This window comes from Amblyomma mixtum, chromosome 8 (genome assembly GCF_055824585.1).
Source record: "Amblyomma mixtum isolate Tamu chromosome 8, ASM5582458v1, whole genome shotgun sequence".
Classification (NCBI taxonomy): Eukaryota; Metazoa; Arthropoda; class Arachnida; order Ixodida; family Ixodidae; genus Amblyomma; species Amblyomma mixtum.
The window spans coordinates 106795610-106816956 of NC_143019.1; the positions used below are offsets into that span (position 1 = coordinate 106795610).

Below are 21347 nucleotides of genomic sequence, written 5' to 3' on the forward strand. Positions count from 1 at the left end.
CTTCACCTTAATCACGAAAAGGAACGGGCCGAAATAAGCCAGGCTGCGTAACCACCTCATGCCTAAAAGTGCATGAGGTGGTCGAACAGCGCTGGTCATCGTGATCGAGGTGCACAGATATATTCGGGAGGCTGTGGATCTTGCATCAAGCAGACCAAATTCTGCTAGGCTGCACATGCTGCGATGGTGTTTCTTTTTTTTTGAAGGGGTGGGTTTGCAGCCCTATGTCGAAACAAGGCTTGTAAACACCAAGGGCCCGCTTAACGATGTTTCGAGTCTCGATGTGGGATGTGTTATACCTGCATATGCAAGGGAATATGCAACTTGACCTTAATGAGTAGCCTTTATATAATTGCACCTGCAGTCATTTAAAGGAAGCTAGCTTTGGGAGCTAAGTTTGTCTCTATTTCTGCAATGCATGTTGCTACAAAGAAATGAAAAAAATTCTATAGGTTTGTCTAGTCTATTTTATGACTACACTCTGTCCACTGGGGTGAATACCTTCGCGTTGACGCATGAGAAATCTAATACGAATTGATGATCTTTTATATAAACGTGATATGAAGTTTCGCTCCATTTATAAGGACTTCCGTGGAGGTTGTCTGCACTGAACGGTCATATTTTTATTTAGTCATTTCTCTTATCCCACGGCGCATTGGTTCTTGTATTCCGCTCGGCGAAAATGTTACCATAATTTGTCCTGTGGTAATGCTTAAGTGTAGAATGTGTACGCCTCCAAACCTCCATGGTGGCGCCGGTGTGAACTTCTCTAAATAACGTGCCAATGATTCATTTTGAGCATTAGGCTATACCAAGCTCCTTGCTGGTGGGAAAAAGAAGCATGCAATTGATGGCAGTGGAAAAGATGTATTCAGAATGAGTTGCTTTGCCTAGACAAACACAAACAAAAGAGCATAAAGTGTGGGGTTTATAAATGGGGAGATAAATCCGTTCTCCCCGCTTAAGCGCGGCTGACACAGTTCAAAGCCGCGTGGACCCCACCCCGTGGTCGCATGCGCTACCGAGCGCACGGCGACCACGGCGACCACGGCGAGCCTTGCTCTGCGGGAACAAAGGAACGACACACTGGCGGACACAAACAAGGCATTTATTGCTATAACAACAATAACGCCAGCCAGCAACAAAATACACTGAGGAATTGAGGATGTCCGACTCACCAGCACGGTTACGAGCGAACGTTTGCCCACGGTAGGGCAGAGGAAATATCTCCGAGGCCGGACGGGGCGAGCTGAGGGGAATATGTTTCCACACGAGGTCACCCGCGGCGAAGAGCGGAGCTTTGCGCGTGAACGTCCACACGCTATCCCGGTGCCGAGCAGAAGAGACCCCGTCGCTCCCCGCGAGCGCGCAGCGAAACGCCATCCGTGGCGCTGGTGTCGCGACGCAAGCGCCCTCCCCTGTTAGTTAGAAGTAACTCCACTAAAGGGAGTGCGTTGCGGGGAAGCTAAGCACAGGGAACTAGTGAGTTGAGGGAAAGCGAACGCAGGGGACGAAGGCGTCCCCACAAAAGGCAACAAAATTAGTGACCTGTGTAGTGGCCCTCTGCAGCTATAACTTTGGTAATTCTGTGCGGAATGGATGCGTACAGAGAAGGAACAGTGTCCGTGTCTGCGCGCAGCGCGTTCCGGGCCACTTGAATCTCTCTCCAAAGAGCATCTGCATTGGCAATGCGGCGACTTTGAGCACTGAGGCGCCTTTTCATCAGGCCCCACATATTCTCAACTGGATTGAGGTCGACACCACTTGGAGGCCATGGTAGTCTCAGCACTCCGCAAGAGTCAAGGGTAGCTTCTGCAAGGCACGCAGTGTGTATTGGGCTCCGGTCGTGCTGCAGCCAATAAAATCCGCCAGGAAACGGTCCGTCCATTTCTAAAGGAGGGATTCTCACTCGACATACCCGTGCTTCTCGACGGTCACAGCATTAGCGCATTGCTGGACACAGGAGCAGAGTTTTCAATTATTAGTGGCAAACTGGCAGCGCTTCTCAAGAAAGTCACGACTCCCTGCTCTGGCATGCAGATCCGGAAGGCGGGGGGCCATATTGTTACTCCGCTAGGACAGTGCACGGCTAGGTTCAAGATCGACTCGACGTTCATAGTTAGCTGCCTGGTGCTCGGCAACTGTTCTCTTGACTTTATTTTGGGCGTAGATTTTCTCCGTGAGAATGGTGCCATTATCGACCTGCGGAACAGAACTGTTACGTTTTCTACAGCGAAAGCCGACGACTCCTCCGGCGTTCGCCAACGCAGCTCCGCCCTTCGTATTTCCACTGAGACTGTTTTGATCCCGCCGCGCGCCAGTGTTTTTGCAAGCGTCGAATGCGATGATGGGCTACGTGATGGACCTGCAGTCGCCGAGGGCAACCTTTCCTTGCTGTTGACACACGGTATTTGCTCGGCCCGAAGCCTTGTCCACATCCATAACGGTCGGTCGGAGCTCCTGATTACCAATTTTACGGATGAACCTCGTAGCCTTTTCCGAGCTACTGCCATCGGGTGGGCCGACCAATTGGCCAATGTTACTGAGTGCTTTGCGTCTGAGGCCATGGTACATCCGGACACGTCCCTGGATCGTATCAATATTAGCTCCGGTCTCTCAGCGACTCAACAGCGCGACATACGTGCCCTACTGCTCCAATACTAAACCTGCTTCGCATCCTCCTCGAAAGTGCGGCAGACGGCGGTCACGAAGCATAGAATCATCACTTCCGATGATGCTCGCCCCATACGACAGCAGCCATACCGCATTTCCCTGAAGGAACGCGACGCCATCCAAACGCAGGTAAAGGAGATGCTTACAGACGGCATTATTTAGCCTTCTAAGAGCCCGTGGTCGTCGCCTGTTGTTCTGGTAAAGAAGAAGGATGGGACATTGCGCTTTTGCGTTGATTATCGTAAGCTGAACGCCATAACGAAAAAGGACGTCTACCCGCTGCCTCGCATCGACGGCTCACTCGACAGACTTCGCCGCGCCAAGTATTTTTCGTCGATCGACCTAAAGAGCGGATATTGGCAGATTGAGGTTGATGAACGAGACCGCGAAAAAACTGCATTCGTCACACCCCACGACCTATATGAATTTAAGGTGTTGCCCTTCGGCCTTTGCTCAGCGCCGGCGATGTTTCAGCGCATGATGGGCACTGTCCTGGCTGACCTCAAATGGCAAACCTGTTTAGTTTACTTAGATGACGTGGTGGTGTTTTCAGAAACCTTCGACCAACACCTTGAACGCCTTTGGACCGTGCTGGATGCCCTGCGATCGGCCGACTTGACCCTTAAACCCTAGAAGTGCCACTTTGGCTACAAAGAGCTCAAGTTTCTCGGCCATGTTGTGAGCGCCGACGGTGTAAGACCTGATCCCGAGAAAACTGCCGCTGTAGCCGACTTTCCCTGTCCTACTACAAGGAAAGCACTCAAGCGCTTCTTGGGTTTGTGCGCCTACTACCGCCGTTTCATCGCAGACTTCTCCAACATCGCTGAACCACTGACCCGTTTAATGCGGAAAGACACACTGTTCGTCTGGACTGCCGCGCAACAGGCTGCTTTCACAGAGCTGCGACGACGGCTGCACACTACCCCTGTGCTTGCTCACTTTGATGGGGAGGCTACCACCGAGATACACACCGACGCTAGCAATATTGGGCTTGGTGCCGTCCTCGTTCAACATCAAGAAGGCGTAGAACGTGTGATTGCGTATGCGAGTCGCACACTCTCGTGCACCGAAATAAACTACTCCACCTCAGAAAAGGAGTGCCTCGCTGTTATCTGGGCCACGATGAAATTTCGGCCTTATATCTACGGTCTCCATTTCAAAGTTGTCACAGACCACCATTCCTTGTGCTGGCTCACCAATCTCCGGGACCCCTCAGGCCGCCTAGCACGCTGGTGCCTTCGCCTTCAGGAATTTGATTTTGCAATTGCCTATAAGTCCGGACGTAAACACGAAGATGCAGATACGCTCTCGCGCGCACCCGTCGAGCAAGCTGATGACAACACAGAGGATGACAATCATTTCCTAGGCGTGATCAGCAGTTCGGACTTAGTGGCATCAGTTCGGATCAGCAGTTCGGACTAGAGGGCCATGCTTCCAACGTACCTCGACACTTTTCCCGCCACTTTTCCTCTTTTTGCATTCGCAATGACGTACTCTACATGAAAAAATCAAGCAACGGTGACCGGACCTACCTCCTAGTCATGCCATCAGACGTCCGCGATGACATCCTTTCCGTGCATCATGATGAGCCCACCTCTGGCCACTTGGAATTTGCACGCACGCTCGCTCGAGTGAGTCAGGCCTATTGTTGGCCTAAACTTGCAGCGACCATCCACCGCTATGTCAGAGGTTGCCGGGAGTGCCAGCGTCGTAAGTCGCCACCGCTAAAGCCTGCAGGTTTGCTCCATCCAATTGTACCACCTCGCACACCTTTTGACCAAGTCGGCATTCATCTTCTGGGCCCATTCCCTGTATCATCTTCTGGCAATAAGTGGATCATAGTTGCGACTGATTATTTGATGCGCTATGCGGAAACCAAGGCGGTGCCGCGCAGTACATCATTTGAAATCGCACATTTCTTCAAACACCACATCGTTTTACGACACGGCGCCCCGTCCTCTGTAATCACTGATAGGGACACTGCGTTTACAGCGCAGCTCCTGCACGAGGTGTTTCAGCTGAGTCACACAACCTACAGCAAGACTACTGCATACCACCCGCAGTCAAACGGGCTCACGGAGCGCCTCAACAAAATCTTAGCGGACATGCTCGCAATGTACGTCGACGTAAAGCACAGGACCTGGGACGAGATCCTCCCATACGTGACGTTTGCCTATAACACGGCGATTCAGGAATCGACTCGGTTTACGCCGTTTCGCCTCGTCTACTGGCGTGACGTGCAAACAATGCTCGACGCCATGCTTCCGTGCACCCCTGCTGACCAAGCACTCATGTCAGATGCCAAGGAGTTTACTCAGCACGCAGAGGAAGCCCGGCAACTGGCCTGTATGCACATCCGACGGCAGCAGGCCACGGATGCACAACGCTACAACCAACGACATCGACACGTAGAGTACTACCCCCGACGACAAAGTGTGGGTATGGACCCCAGTACGTCGCCCAGGCCAGTCGGAGAAGCTCCTGAGCCGCTACTTTGGACCGTAAACAGTGCTGCGCCGCATCACGGATGTGACGTATGAGGTCCTCCCCGATGGCACTCTGCCGAGCTCGCGCCGTCGACCTTAGCCTGAGGTCGTGCACGTACTGCGCATGAAGCCTTACTTTACGCTGTAACGGGTGCCGCCTCTTTAGCGTTTTCTTTTTATTTGTGCCTGCAGCCGTTGAGCGGCACGTGACCGTTTGTTCACTTGCTTACTTCCTCCCGTTCACTCAAATTGCGCCCACGTTTTTGCTTTCTTTTTTGGGGGGAGGGGGAATAATGCCTCCAGGTGTCCCCAGGCGGCGCCTAGAGGACGAAGAAGTGAGGGACTCGCGTGCTCTCGGAGCTGGGACTCTGCTTCCCTGTTTGCGGCCTGTGCCTAGCCCTTTTGATTAAGGACCATCTGTGACAATATGTTAGGAGATCCATTGCTCACTATTTGAGGCCTTTCATGTGTAGTGGTACCATAAGCTAGGGCTCCAGTACATTGCTGAGAGGCAACCCAATTGACTAGTTACTTTTGGCAGGGGCTGTGCATGCAGTTGCTACAGTACGTGTAAATTTTCTGTCGCAATTGCCGAATACACAAAAAATTTACTCACTCTTGGGTGCTCCGCACCAATCCTGGCCCCAGCAGGTAGGGCGGGTTGGTACTATGGGTTTTCTAAAAAAATTTCAGCGGGCTCCCTGAGAACAAAAAAATGTAGGATCCATTTGACACATATATGACATCAATTAATATGCATAGTAGTCGAGGGTTTGACGGAATCTCGTCTGGCGAGGAGGGAACATAGCAGCAGAGAATAGAAACACTCGCCAAGAAAGAAAAAAGGTTAAACAAATTGACGTTTCGGGGCCCATACGGGTTCCTTGTTCACAATGCAGCGGATTGACGAAGGTGGTGTATGTACGGTGCAGGTGGCGTAATTGGCATGCGTATATCTCAGGAAGATTACCCCGCGTTCGGTTTAAAACGTGGTGTCGCTTGAATGTGACTCGATTCTAAAAGTAGGCGGGAAGATCAATACTTCTCCGTCGCAATGACCGAAGCGTTGTCCCAATCGATGGTATGTGATGCAGCTTGATAGTGTTCAGCCAAGGCATTTTCTTTCATGTGGCCTTTGTCAACGTCATTTTGATGTTGTTTCAAGTGCCTAATGAAATTGCCTGATTCGCCGATGTATGAAGCGTTGCAGTTTTTGCAGGGAATCATGTATACCACTCGGGGAAATCTGCTTCGTTCAACCGGGTCTTCCACTCTGAAAATTTTTTGCTTCAGTTTACTTGGTGGCACGTGGGCAACATGGACCTTGTAGTCCTTGAAGACCCTGCCTAAGGCCTCGCTGACTCCTGGAGCGTAGGGGATGCTTGCCCGCTTACTTTTTTTGGTGGCCGTTGCTTCGATGTTTTGACGTGAGCAGCGGCGTTCTGCAGTTCTTATCATACTTTGAGGTTACCCGTTGTTGGAAAGGTCCTTCCTCACGATTTTTAGTTCGGATCTGAATTTCTTCATGCTTGAGCAAAGGCGGAAAGCGCGGCCGAAAAGTGCGGATGCAACGGAGCGTTTATGTGCCACAGGGTGTGCCGAATGAAAACTCTGGTACCGACCAGTGTGAGTGGGCTTGTGGCACATGCACGTTACAAACCCATTGCTTGTTCTTTGCACAAGTGCATACAGCTAATAAGTAATATGCATACAGCTCTTTGCAAACATGCTATTTCACGCATACCTTCAGTAAAACAAGACACATGCATAGCCCATAACTACGACATGCATAATACAAATATTGCTGTGTGATATATTACACCCTCACACTACAACACGAACTGCATTATTTACACAAAAGACATCCAAAATTGGTACAGGTATTCTGTCGCACATTTTACCTCGACCGAAAAAGTAAAAAGTGCCACAAAATTTTTCACTTGCTTGTGGAATGACTTAACTGCTTCAGGGGCAAACGTCACATGTGCATATAATCAGGAAAACGTAATAAGTTTTCCATGCAATAGACTCTACCGAGATCATGCTCTACAAATACTACCTAATCTTCAGTCGTCGCGCAGCGGCGGCCGGGTAGCCACGCGTGACCTTTAAGGCCCATCTCCATGGACACATCCGAGGCGCACCAGCGCAGCGCTTACGCGCCCAGCGGCGCCCCGCGACAAGCGTCAGAAAACATATGCAACTCGATGGCCTGTCAAGGTCACATGTTCTCCGGCCCGTCCCTGATCGGCTGTTATGGTGACGCATAGTTTTATATTTTTTCTCAAGACCCGTCCACTTGTTTTCGATTTGCGAGTAGGTTAAATGGCGTGCGAATTTTGAATTCTCCAAATCGGCCGAATTTTCCCAGAGTTGTCTTTTAGTTTTTAGGCATTTAGAAGGGTCTGTTTGAAATTTTTGTATATCAGGAACAGAACTTTGGCTCGAGGCCACAACTCCTCGGGCTCGGTGGTAGGTGGGGCAGGGGCTGCCGGCACATTCAGCCAAACGTTCACGTTGTCTGCAACCAAAGGAAAGCATGTATGTTGTGCACTACATGCATCAAATATTGAACATTGAGAAAGTAGGCACGTACCTGCCGTCACATAAAGGCGCTGGTTTTAGGGGACAATGGGTGCACCGGTGTCGTCGACTGCCTCATGTCTCTAGATGTACGTCAAGATGCACAATATGTATGTCACTTGCATAAAAACCTGTTTGTGCTTTGATATCCAAGCGCTGTCAGTCATCCCCAGCCCAATTTATCGCGTCCCTCATAGCCTGAGTTGTGGTGGGATGTTAAACTACATGAAACCAAAACCATTTTATATCTTGTGCTAGACAGGTCATATACCGCCAAATATAAATTAGCTGTGCTCTCTCTCAGCGCGTAACTTTCATGCTAATGTGCCCTTAACACCTACTATGGTCAGTGTAGGATAGCCTGTCCAGTTCAAGGAGTTCAGCACTACACAGCATAAAGCAGCATATTCCAAAGTTTTGCTACTGCACTGACCTGTTATGCCTGATCAAAACCTGGACTTTTCAATTAGCGGGGACCGCAGACGGACACGAGTTTGTAAGAGCACAGCAGACTGCTACTATCTTGTCCAGTGTTGTGAACTTGTCTGCATGCCTGGCTGTCACAAAGCTAATTGGCTGAATATCCTTCAAGGTTACAAACTTGTTGCGAACTAAGCCTATCATACGCTCGACATGAATGCGAACATTCGCCAGCCTTCGAGTGCTTTCAACTTCCATGGCTGAGAGCTGCTTCTTGCCCTTTGTAAGAGCAGGTATGTGCAGTTCTGCACAGTACAAACCCAATATGTCTGCTATGTCACATCCTCTATCTGCTAGAACAACGTCTCCTTGAGTCAAATTGTCAAGAATGGCGCAGTTTTCAGTTATGTGCTTGTCAGAGACCGTTCCACCCCAGCCTTTAGAAATGAAAGTAATTACACCTTGTGGAGCAATCCCTACCAGGTCTTTCGCAGTGTTACTGCCTTTTTACTGTGACCAAGTCTGACTCCTAGGCTCAAGGGCAGATGGCCGTTCAGTCTCTACTTCAAAGCAGTCAATGGCGATGGCTATTTTGCTTCCAAAAGAATCATAAAATGCGTGTGGCTTTGTACTCTGCAGCAGCTGCTGTGATGCCCCTATAATCTGTGACTCCAATTGCCAGAATGTCCCATGCAGCCATTTTTCAAGTATTCAGCTTACAGTTGAGCATGACACTCCAAATCTGTACGCAGGATCCTGCAGGGGAAAGCTGCATTTTAAATTCATCATAAAAATAACAAATTCAATAAACTATTCTAAGCCATTCTGTTGAGTGGGCCTTGCAGAAACTTGAACCTATTCAAAAGCTGCAATAAGCGTAACAAACTTTGGCAATCCTATTTAAAATGACACTTTTCCTTCATCTTGACACAGCGATGCCTCGGAGATGGCTGCGCTCTTGTCCTTCAAGATTTGAAGCTCTGATGTCAAATGTTTGTTTCAAGCGCTGGTTGTCGGCCTGCAGTGCCTCTAGCTGGTGTCTCGTCAGCTCTGTTTGAACAGTGGTTTCTGTAATAATATGAAAATAAAGAGGAATGTGATCGCCTCATTTAAGCAAATTTTAGCCCAAATAAAAAAGCGCAGTCATATCTGCAGGGGAAGAGTAACAAGCCTACATCTGGTTTGCTTCAAGTCGAGTGCACACCCTGGAATGACAGCTTGTTCGTGTTCGCAGTCGGCCGCTACGGCGTGATGCGGCTCAGGATGCGGTTCTGTCCTTCAAAAGCACCCTTGCAAATGGAGCAGGTTGTACCATTGCAAAGTTTTCTTGACACAAACCCTGTAACGTAGTAGACAATGCAGTCAACTACAGTTGCATCTGTGTCAGGGTCGTCGAAATCGAAGACATCGTCGCGCTCCCAGCTTCCATCATTGATGAGCCCGTCAAGTCTTTGCTTCAGTTCAAGCAACTTTCCCGCATGTTGCGCAGCTGAGCCCTTATATATTTCTCTGATGTCAGCCAAAGTCACAACAGCTGCTTGCCTTTTATCAAGCACCGTAAAATTCCCAAACTTCGGTGGTTTTACCAAAGAATATAACCTGAGCATGCGGTACAGCTGTAGGAAGGTGGGAAACGTCGCGTGCTCATTCTGCCCACCAGCTTGCCTGATTATGCCAAAGAAGCGCTCCAGCAGGTCTTGGTTCATCTTTGCCGTCAATACATACTTGAAGCCGCAGTTCTTGAGCAGGTGAATTGACAGCTCCTGCACAGATTTTAATGTTAAACGTAGGCCTTCGGCAGTTGACTGCGTCAGAAAGAGGTCCTTGTGGATTTCACTGCTCACGACCTGTTGCTCCCACGAGTCCAGCCACTCGGATGCAGATTCCAGGACACCAAAATCCTTGCATTCCAGTTTTAAGCCTTCTGCCGGAAAGCGCTGGTTTAAAGCGTCAAACAAGTCATTTAAATAAAGCGTGACTTCGACCGCTGGCTCCACATTGATTAGACGCCTCATAAGAAAGAATCCCTTTAGCCTCAGATTTGCTGAATACCTGCGTGGCAAGCTTTACCCTCATCCTCAGCATCTTGGAAGGGTTTATGTGGCTGTATGTTATTTTGGGGCAAACCTTGAGCTCTGTTTTTGTTCTTGATGTCTGCAACGAACAAGGCATCATAGCAGGACCACCTTATCAGCTTCCCGTCTTTTTTGAGAACCTTCTTGTCTAGTAGCCTGTTTCTGATGCACTTGAAAAGATGAGGTGTATCAGACAGTACGTACACATTTCTAGAACTGTCCATTGGGTGCTCGAAAGAATTACGAACGTGACCCAGAGAACCAGTGATACCGAGCTGCTTCCACATCGTGGGGTTGGTGGATGCACCATCGCACACTGCTCCGTCGACGAACAAGCCGGCGTTTTCTAGGTGTACGATACACTGGATCAGGAGTTGAGAAAGCAGCGTCCCCTTTGTTGGTCCTTTCGACGCAAACACGGCTACTGGCTGTATGTTTCACCAAACGGTGCAAAAGCAAAGACGAGGCCATGATCTGCGATTTCATTGCTTTGATTACTTTTTTCTCCATGATCAACAAGACCGGTGTACGTCATTGTCTGCGAGTTGACGGCCACTTCTTTTCTTACTTGAATTTCATTCAAGATAAGGATTCCCCTCCGGTGGAACGCGGTCTTTGCGGCAACCTTTATCTTGAAGGCTTTGAAGAAGTTCTTATCAAAACCGCACTTCTGGCCTACCATGCTAATATATTTTCTCACGGTGGTGACGCACGGCAAAGGCAATATGTCATTGTTCCGTAAAAAAAGAGTAGGTGGCCGGGCTCCATATATGCAGCAAGAGGCACAACAGGATCCAGTCGTCCGTGTACCGTCTGCTTGTTTTTGATGCTCACTTAGCCGCTGCTATACATCCTTCTAACAAAAGCAGCTGTGCTGGCGGTATATCAAGTCCCTTCAGTTTCTCCTTGATATCTTGTTCCTGCAAATCTGTTAGCTGCTTCATCGCCGCCTGCAACTGCCCCAGTAGAAGCTTGTTGCGCTTTGCCAGTCGTGCTCTTGAACGCTGAAGGACTGACCTTGCACATCTCAAAGCAGAAAGCTTCTGTTGCTGGACAGGCCGCACCGACAACCTGAAACGCTTGAAAGGTATTTCCTGCTTGGCTTGCGCAGCTCGGCGATCAGCATGTATCCTTAGGGTGTCAGCAAGGCCAGAACAGAGACGACAGATGGCACCTTGAGATGTCACCAAAAGGCATTTGTTGTGTCTCCAGTTTTTTTTAGAGTCCACAAAAGCACATTCAGGGGACACATCAGGGAAGTCCTTCAAACCAGGTCCTCCCCCACACACCTCTGTGTTGTCAACAACTTTCAGCATGGTTTGAACTTCAAGGGGTGACGTGGCGAAGGGGCTTACGCCCACTGCAGTAGAGTCGATCAACTTGTCGAATATGTAGACTTGCCCGGTCATGTCTCTTTTGATGTGCACCGCCTTCCTGTTGAACAGTAGTACCGACGATCCGTCGCTTGTCCTATGCACTACCGCAGCGTCAATAAACACGACGTCCCTTGCTCCTGCTACATTGATGAGATGCGCTGCCCATGAAGGCTGTGGTAGGCTAATGCAAGATACTGCACTGAAAAGCTGCTCAAACGATGAGTGAGATGGATCATTCTCACTGGATTTTGCAACACAAGCGTTGTCGTCAGAAGATGTTTCCATACTGTCCGCTGGAAAAACATCTATGTCGCTAGCTGATGTCAGCATCCTGCTGCTGTCACTGTCCCGGTCCCTCACAGAAGCAGCCACAGGAAGTGCTAGCCGTTTCACATGCTTTCGAGGGCTTTTAATCTTTTTCGAGAGGTAGCTTGGAGTGCCTTCGAAAATTGACGGCACAGCGTCTTTTGAAAGGCCCGCTCTTCTTGTTCCAGACATCAACACATGACCGTCGATTTCCGCAGACCACGTCTTCAGGATGAAATGAGAAGCGAAATGCTTCTCACAAACATGGTCCGTCCTTTGGAGTGTGTGGTCTTTGCGAGGTATAGCCCGTCTCCATACTTCAAGTCTTGCTTCTTCGGTTGGCGGCTTGAAAAGCGAGTACTTTTCTTTGCAACACTTGTAACCAGTGTTGCAAAACGGTACGAAGCACTTTCCCGTTATGCAGGCTCGTGAAACAGTCCGAAGGCTGAGATGTACCTGACGGCCAAGTGAAAAATGCGTTGACAAAACACGGTGGGCAGCAACCATGTGGCAGCAACACAGCGGTAACCAGCCGGTGATGTAGGCATGCATGAAGAGGGAGCGCGGGGGTCTCAGCGGGCGCAAGTTGCTAGCGCCCTCTCTTGACGGGTGGAGAAAAGAGAACTCCGCGCCTTCTCCGCTTAGCACCCAGCCCGCGCCGCTCAGTCACCTAAGCTACTTCTTACACCGTGACCACGTTCAAAACACATGTTTAGGAAGCTGTGGGCTTCAAGAGCAAAATGGGTCGCAAAGCGTTTTTTTTTTCTGTAGAGTCTGCAGCAACCTTTTCAAGTCATTGAATGGGACATCCATGGTGAAGTGCTCTGCCTGTGTCCTGGAATGTTGCTTGAGATCACTGAAAGCGAAGGGGAATTTTTTTTTACTCAGGATTTAAGGGGAGACACTGCTCCTTAAACTAACTTTGACAATTTTATCATACATTGACGAAATTAACATATCTAACGTATTTTTGTGTTGTGATCACAAATATGCAATCTATTTTTACCTGACTTTTTAGATTTTGAAATATTCATTAATTTATGACTAATTATTGTGCCCATGGTTTCATTAAGTTCGTCATAAAATATTTATTAAAATTTGCTCTCTATATGTTGTACAAAAGCCAGAGTGTACATCATAATCATAATTTTAATTTTTGGTTCACTGACATAAAAGTTAGACGTGTGAAATGCACGCTTCAAAAATTTTTATTTTTTGAAATATAGCCCCCATTTTAATAAAATTTGAGAATAGGAATGTTGCATTGTTTTCATTTTATTGCAGAGTAATTCATCAGCTTTAAAACACAACAAGAATTGTCCAAATCTGACTACCACATCTGGAGATATTTTGGGCAACAGTATGTGCCATGGTTAAAAAGTCAGTTTTGAGAAAACAAGGAAAGAAGTTTGAAACAAGTCCAGAGTTTATTTTCTGTAAATTCAGACTTGTAGTCCAATGGATCTTATGCTAGGAGCCTCCAGGCACATAATCGCCATCAATCTCTTCCCCTCATTTTCTTTTCATTGCCTGCCAGAAGTTTTCAGCATCTGTATGCTTCCTGTCAGATGCTACCTGCCGGCGCTCGTCCCTCTCGGCGCATCTTTGGAGCCTCACACTGCTTTTGTTCACATAGTTCCCTGAGGATGGCCTCACTGGCATGCTTTTGCGAGCATTAAACCTTGTGACAGCTTCTGCCATCGTACTCTCAACAGTATAAAGAGAGGGGTGCCTGTTTTTTGGTACGAGTGACCATATCACCGGCTGTAGGCACTCATTTGAATTCTACGTTTTGCTTCTCTGGCAGCGTTCAAGCAATTTCTCGTCAGAGAGGCGCGTATATATAGGCAACAGTGCCTCTGCAACATAGTCTGGCAGGGTGTATCGGTGCTTAGGTGGAGGATTCTTTATTTGCCACGGCCTTGTTGTAAGTACACCAGCTTTCTTCACCTTTTGGGCACAGCGAATGATCTGGCCTTGCGTCCGTGGAGCTTGTGTGAAAATAGGTTGTGAGGACAGTATTTTTCATTGCATCAATGTTGCCCTGATTATGTGGCCTTAAAATTTTGCTTTGAAACTGTGGCAGTTATGGTCTCTTGGAGCACATAATTATTAAGCTTTGTAATCTTGTCAATTTTTTCCTGCTGTTCCAGTAACTGTTCTTTCAATTTTTCTATCTGATTATCTTGGAGCTGCATTTTTGTGCGTGCTCCTTGAAGCTCATCCATAAGCAGCTTCGAACCTCTATCTCTTGAAGTTCCCATTTTTTTCTTCTTTTTCTCAAGGACAGCTAGCAGGTCTCCTTATTAGTTGCCTCCTTCTGTTTTTTCGGCAGTGCTGTGCACTATGCAGAAGAATAAACATGGAAGCACCAAGGCTGAAACGAATACAGTAATAGCAAGCATGACACAAGGCAGCAAATAGCACTACAAATTATTGTAGGAAAACAAGTTATACCTCTTGCATCTCTTCCTCACTGTCGCTGCTCGGTAGGCGCTTTTGAATCCGCAGGCGGCTTGTTCTTATTTTCTCAAAGATTTTGACCTCAGAATCTGCAAAATAGGCCGTTTTGATCTGTACTTTCGACACACTTGATATATAGCCATATCGGCATCACCTGAACCAAGAACAAACAGAAGCGTCGAGTGACTCAATTGATAATAAAGGCGTCGATTAGGGATAGCTGGTGATTCTAAAAAGCATTAACAGCTCACCAAAAAGCTTCTGCAATATCACCTACAGTGCGGTTTTGGCGCCTCTGGAGCTCCGATGTTAAAAATAAGACTCTGCATATGTGCTAAGGCTGTGTGAAAAGATCACAGTATCAATAAATAGAAAAACTTCAATGCACTTATATGCAATTTAATTACCTGTAACAAAGAAAATATACTGCCGTGCAGAACGTTTTCTCCTGCATGTGAACGGTAGCATTTCTGTAAAGGCATGCTTAAAAACATCCTAACACTGTGTTTCACTTCAGCACACAGCCGCAAAATTATTTCCTCCTTCCAACATCTACTTGAGTAAAGAATGTGTGTGCACATCTCACAATACTAATTTCTCTTTTTTCATGCCCATACTGCGTAAAACCTGCACGTATTTTGCTGCTGGCATCTTACAATGCATTTAACTGCGATGCCCAAACTGCATGAAATAAAGCACGCTGGACATCAATCATTAATCGCGACTTGTATAAGCTATAGTTCCAGGGAAGGATAGGCCATGTAACTGGTGGACAACACTTTTGACATTTGTTACAATAGGCATATACAAAAGGGTGGCGGTTCGGGCTGATTGAAGCGTACACGTCATTTTCGAAGGCTCCCTGCAATTAAGACAGAGACAGAGATGAGCTCTACTCGCCACCAAACGGAAGAGTGCAGTTGATTACCTCCTAGCATAAGAATGCTGGCCGGGTAAAAGTCCGCTTCTCCTTCTCTATTGGTCCATTTGGCCAAGTAGGTCCGAGCACCGAAATCAGTCGAATTAGCAAGCGCAAAGTCCTTGATGTCCGCTACGGGCACCACCGCGCAGCTGTTAATGTCCTCGTACCTCACATACACAAATGCTGGCGCATTTGAAGACATGGCTTTTTGAATGGGTCAGACACCTTCGAATCAATTTTCACAAATGCCAGAGCATAGAAAAAAAAAACAAGCTATGCCCACAGCAACACAAAGTCGCGCACATGCATACCACACGTAGTACCTGCGCATCTCTGACGGGCGTCTTATTCCAGTTATACGAAACCGCAGAATAATTTCTTTTTACTGCATAAAAATGTTTCACGTGCGCTGACAACAACAAACTATTTTTTTTCATGCCTACACAACATAACATTCAGTTCTAAAAATTAGTGTGCTCTGTGGTGTGTTCTTTCCCGCTCGTTCTGTGTGAGTGCAGTTCTGGATTAAAGCTGTGCTTCCTCTCTCTTTGTATGAACATGTGTGTCATTCCTGTACTTTCTTTTTGGTTTGGTGTTCTTGTAACACGCAGTATATCCTGCATCAGTGTCAGGCTGAATCCATATATCATCGAGGGGGGTACAAGACGAAGGACGAAGCAAGAAGACTACACAGACGAGCGCTGACTCGAAACTGACTTTTTATTGAAAGGAGCAAACATATATACACCATAATCGCGTGCAAAAACAGAGTATTGGTCCAGCAAAATCAAAAACAATCGCAACTCATCCGCACACTTGGCGAAGTTCGATCAAAAGCCTTCAAACACCCAAGTGAAAAAAAGTCATGAATTATCTAAAAATGATACCTCTTTAGTGACTGCTTCCTTATGAAATAGGCTTCCATAATTTCCCTGGTAATTTATCCCGGTGGCGAAACAAAATTTTAGTTTTTGTGACCAAGGGGCAGCACTTTATCTGTTTCTTTCTATCATTTTCTTTCCTACAATCGCGGCAGTTATCTTTAAGATGTATCTGGAGTCTGAAAGTGAGTTAAGGTGTTCCCTCAGGCGAATGTTAATACAGCGACCTGTTTGACCAATGTAGACTTTTTTGCATGAGAGTGGAAGTTCATAAACTACAGAACATGCGCAATTGCAATCTGTGTGTAACCCGGCATTTGAACGGACCAACTCCTGAGACCTTTTCATCTTGCTTTGAATCTTCCGAAAGCATTTTCAACTGCACGCCTTGCCTTGCTTTCGAGAGTGTATAATTGAACACGCTGACAGCTTCACCCCCTGCTTGCCGGTGAGGGTACGGCTTCATTAGATGAGGCAGTAGAGGGAAAACTTGATCACATAATATGACAGCTCCAACCTCTTCTACCATCACCGTTGCTGGCACAGTAAAGAAACCTGTGTCAGCTAACTTGGTATCAAAGTGCAATCATAAACATTTGAATCATGGTTTTTGCCAGGAGATCCCACAATCATGTGCATAAACTTATAAGTGGGATCAACAAGTGCCAGTAAGATGATGCTGTACCACCCCTTATAGTTGTATTAATCTTGGGCATTCTCTTTAGGCGGTGAAACTTTGAAGTGGCACCTGTCAAGGGCACCAAACCCTTGTGGAAAACCAGTCACCGCTTCAAACTGGCAGATATGGTCTTGTATTTCATGTCTTGTTGGCATCTTGATCACAACAGGCTCAAATTCTTTAACAACGATGTCACAGAATTCTCTGAATATGATGTTCATAGAAGGGCGGCTGACTCGAAAAAGATTGGCCACAGACCTTTCTTCTGCCGAAGTAGCGAGCCTATAGAGAGAGATTGCGGCGCGTTTTTCCGAGATGGCCCTTCTCATATTCGTGTCGACTCTCTGAAGCTGCCTGCAGCAACTCTCAACATAGGCGAACGTCTGCCTTGAGACACGAAAGTTGGCTTTGAAATCTTGCTCCGACAGTGTTGGCACGGTGGTGTCGTACCATGACGGAGGCCGGTGCAGTGACCAAACTCATGGCTCCTTCGCCCACAAGTGCATTGCACGTGCCACGAGGAAGTGGCACTGCTTCTCCGCTGCTTGCCTCTTGTTTTTGATGGTGGATTTTCTTTTCAGTAGAGCACGCAGCTCGAATTGGCCAAACCAAAGCCTGCTGCTGAAGCAGCAGCTTATCGCAGCGATCACGATCAACTCAAGACATAGCGCATGCGTTGAGCAATCAAAGTGAGAAAATACAAAAAAAAACGACGACGACCAGCGAACCGACCCACATCGGATAGTCTTGGCTACGAACCGATACCGTCGCGTAAATTTTTACTGAAAAGCAAAAAAAAATACACACAATTTGTCGCTATAGGAAAGAATATGTACACAACAATCATTTACTGCACAAATAAAAATGTATACGCTGTTTTCCTTTACTTTCACTTTTGCTCTAGATGCGACGTCACGTGGTTAGTGTGCTAACTGAACTGAACACGAAGTGCTCGTGTAACAGCAAGCGAATCCAGTTGACTTCAACGATAGTTGAAATACTCAACTGTTGTTGAAAATGCCCGTGTAACACGGGTATCACTGAAGTACGTGCCTGTGGTGCAGCTGACTCCTGAGTGATGGGTGCTGGTTCCAGGGAGTCGCTGCTTGCTTCCATTTCTGGAGGGTCGCCACACTATTCATTAGTCTGCCTTACTTAATCATGCACCGTGTTGAAAATCTGAGGAAAGAATATTATCTAATGCTTCTGCAGTATAGGTATACAAAGAAAGAAGGCTAAAACTAACTAATTGCATGCAAAAAAAAATCTCTCTTGTGACTATGAAAACAATAAAACAGCTTCCATTTATATATCAGTGCTCCTTTTATCTTGTTCAAGTACGCCCTTATTTCTTGTAGCTTTTTCGTTTACATCAACTCAATACCAAATGGCTCTGCATCAGCTATAAAATGCTGTTTAATGAGAGATACTGTACCTCCTCAGGGGAGACACTAATGTTTGAGTAGCAGATGCTGTCCTCCATGAGGCCTGCATCGTTGACTGGCAGGGAACAAAGAAATCGATGCAGTTCCCAATAAAACTTCCATGGCATGCCCCTGGACCCCGTCCGAAGGCTTGTCCTTGTCGGCTGCCTAAAATCAAATAACACCCGCGGGGAGGTACGTTTATAGCAAGAGACAATCACGAGTACAAAAATCCTATTTTTTTGTCAATGCTTGAAAATAGCCGACTGAAAATGGTAATGCCAACAGCACGGAGCCATTCGGCCATCTCCATGTACACCTTCAGGTTTCTCTTGGTCTGGCGGAGGTCCGGCAAAAGGTCCTCCCAAGTTCTAATTAGGGCTCGCGTCTCTTCATTGGTCCACATAGTCCGTTCCATGCTTTGGCAACTTTTATCAGCTGCCATAATTGTCGCCGCATTCACCGCACACTGCACAGATGGGTACGCCAACGCACGATACAAAAGATCTTCCTGCAAGCTTTCTGCAAACCAATAATTGAAAGAAGTTGTGAACAGAAACATACCTGACAGGAAAAACACTTTGGCAGGAACACTGAGAGCTGAAATGGTGGTCCACAGAATGGTAAAACAATGCCTCAGGTAAACCTTGTACCAACTTGGAGAACGAACAAATGATGCGAACCACCACCAAGATGAAAATGGCGTCGCCGCAGTGCCACACCACGCTCCACTTTGTGAGTTGCGTACATGATTGTCTCGTTTTTTTGTTGTGTGCTGTTTTACTAGTGGCTGTCATGAAGTCATTGCACAAATAAAAAAATATCTTCAACAGGTAAAAGCGACTTGTATACATATTTTGTAACATAATACCTTTTATGAGCAAAAAATTACTGCCGTCGAGGCTGTGCACTCGCCCCTCAAAGTGTGTTCTGTGAACGCACTCCAACCTGAGTGCGCACTTTGGAAAGTGAGCTTAGATTGGGCCGTAAGTGCACTTTATTTTGTGCGCTTGACAGGGATATACCCAAGTAGCACAATGTGGGCTATCGTGCGGGCCCTAGTGGGCCCGATGAGGGCAATGCTTGTCGGGCCAATGCAGGCTCTGCAACTCGGGCCCCGGTAGGCCCAAAGAGGGCAGCCCACCAAGCTACCCCATTGGTCCCACTTTGGACCAATCGGGGCAGCCCAAGTGAGGCACATCTGAATCGGTCCAACAGCGAAAGTAGGTGGGCTGCCTACATCAGCAGCCTAAGTGGGTTTTACAGCAGGTTGATGTGGGCAGCCTATGTAGGCTTCCTCAATGGGGCCCACAGCAGGTTCAGGTGGGCTGCCTTAAAGGTGCACTGAAGAGGATTCTGAACTCGTCTTTTTGCCGCGCCAACTCGATCCACACGTTCCTAGCATTCTTAGAAACTGCAACTTATTGCCCTGTATGGCCGATTTCCCTAATTAAATCGAATTAGCGTCCGGCTCCCGTCCTTTTTTTTAATTCTCCCTCGTATGATGGGCGGAGTCGACCAACGCGTGAAGTTCCTTTCAGCCAGCTCCGTGGAGGCTTTGCTTTCGCTTTATTTTGTTTTTTAGGTTTCCGTGAATAAATAGTTTCATTCGCAGATAATATAGCCGCAAAATAAGCCCGCAGAAATAAAAATATGTGCGGACTATTTGCTACTACGGACTACTACGTATTACTCCGCCGATGGCAGAGCGGCAAGCCGCCACGGGACTGGGTGAAAGGCACTCCACGCGTTGGTCGACTCCGTCCACCGTACGAGGAAGAATTAAAAAAAAAAGGGCGGGAGCCGGACGGTAATTCAATTTAATTTGGGAAATCGGCCATACAGGGCAATAAGTCGCAGTTTCTAAGAATGCTAGGAACGTGTAGATCGAGTTCTCGCGGTAAAAAGACAAGTTCAGATTCCTCTTCAGTGCACCTTTAATGGGATCCACAATGGGCTAACTTGGGCAGCCTATGTGGGCTGGGACCTTAGCAACTGTTACGCCACTACTGTTTCTTAGGTTGGCTTAAGCTCCTGAACAGGGACAGGCAAGTGGCGGCAATGATATTCAGATAAACTGTAATAGGCTACTGGAATGTCAGATTCTGTGAGCAAGTGGCGTATTTTTCTATGCCACTTCAGCCCACAGATCAGGTACACAAAGCCATCAAAATGCAAATCAACACATTTTATTTCAAGAAAAAAAAAACGCCTGTGGTGCGCAGCCCAAGTTAAAATCGCTGTCCTGCTGTAGCACAGCCTACTTCATCCTGGCCCTGCGGCCGCCATTCCAGTCCCGGGCCCCTCTCAAGTACCCTCCGATGCGGTTATTAATGACTGCCACATCCGCATGCGGAATCCGGCGCTGGACAGCCGCTGGAATCACATAAATCTCATTTATGACACAATCGATTCAGACAGCTGGAAGAGTACTCGTCTTATTAGCATTTGAAAAGAATGCCCCAATGCATCAAAACAGCTATGCAGCTGCCAATAGCAAAATGTACTTTTATTTTCGAGGTATAAAACTTCATTGGCACTTAACATCTAGACAAAGAAGGTTATGCCAGAATATTTTTGAATATTTGCTAGATACTAAGACCTACCAAACTAAACATCACACTAATAGGTTCGTTCGATTCACCTATTGAACGAACCTAATACATTTATCGCACTGTAGCAGTACAATTTGCTCTTGATGATGCACTCAAACTGTAGACTGCCAGTACACATGTAAGCATAACGCCTGAAGTCAGGCACAAGGACTAAGGATGTGGTCAGTTACATATAAAATTAGTGTAAAACAAACATACCAGCAATCACATTGTAGAGCCTTAGGTCTTTGAAGGCCGGCTTATCTCTTCGCCCCTCCAAGGTGTACTCCAGGGCCACTGGTGTTTTGATAAAGGCTTTCATTATGAGGCGTGTAGCTTCATCAGGAGTTGTTCCCCCAATTAATCCGAGCTTTTTCGTCTCAAAGAAAAATTACAACAAGAATTACCTTTGCTAGCTTCACAATTGATGCAGCAGGAGTCCCTTGTACTTTTTTCGGTTTTGGC

At 47.2% G+C, this 21347-nt stretch overlaps 1 protein-coding gene, 1 long non-coding RNA gene and 1 pseudogene across 3 annotated transcripts in view; 2 read left to right on the forward strand and 1 right to left on the reverse strand.

The window, feature by feature from the left end:
• The window catches only part of LOC149333818 (uncharacterized), a 148477-nt gene that overhangs the window by 115351 nt on the left and 11779 nt on the right, over positions 1 to 21347 (forward strand). The gene's annotated exons all lie outside the window — the stretch shown is intronic.
• Positions 746 to 19650, forward strand: LOC149333821 (uncharacterized). Its single transcript, XM_089555820.1, has 2 exons — positions 746 to 757; positions 1810 to 19650. Exons 1-2 carry the CDS (start codon positions 746 to 748, stop codon positions 2662 to 2664), a joined length of 867 nt encoding a protein of 288 aa, XP_089411946.1. The 3' UTR covers positions 2665 to 19650.
• LOC149333822 (uncharacterized) lies at positions 9404 to 17980 on the reverse strand (annotated as a pseudogene).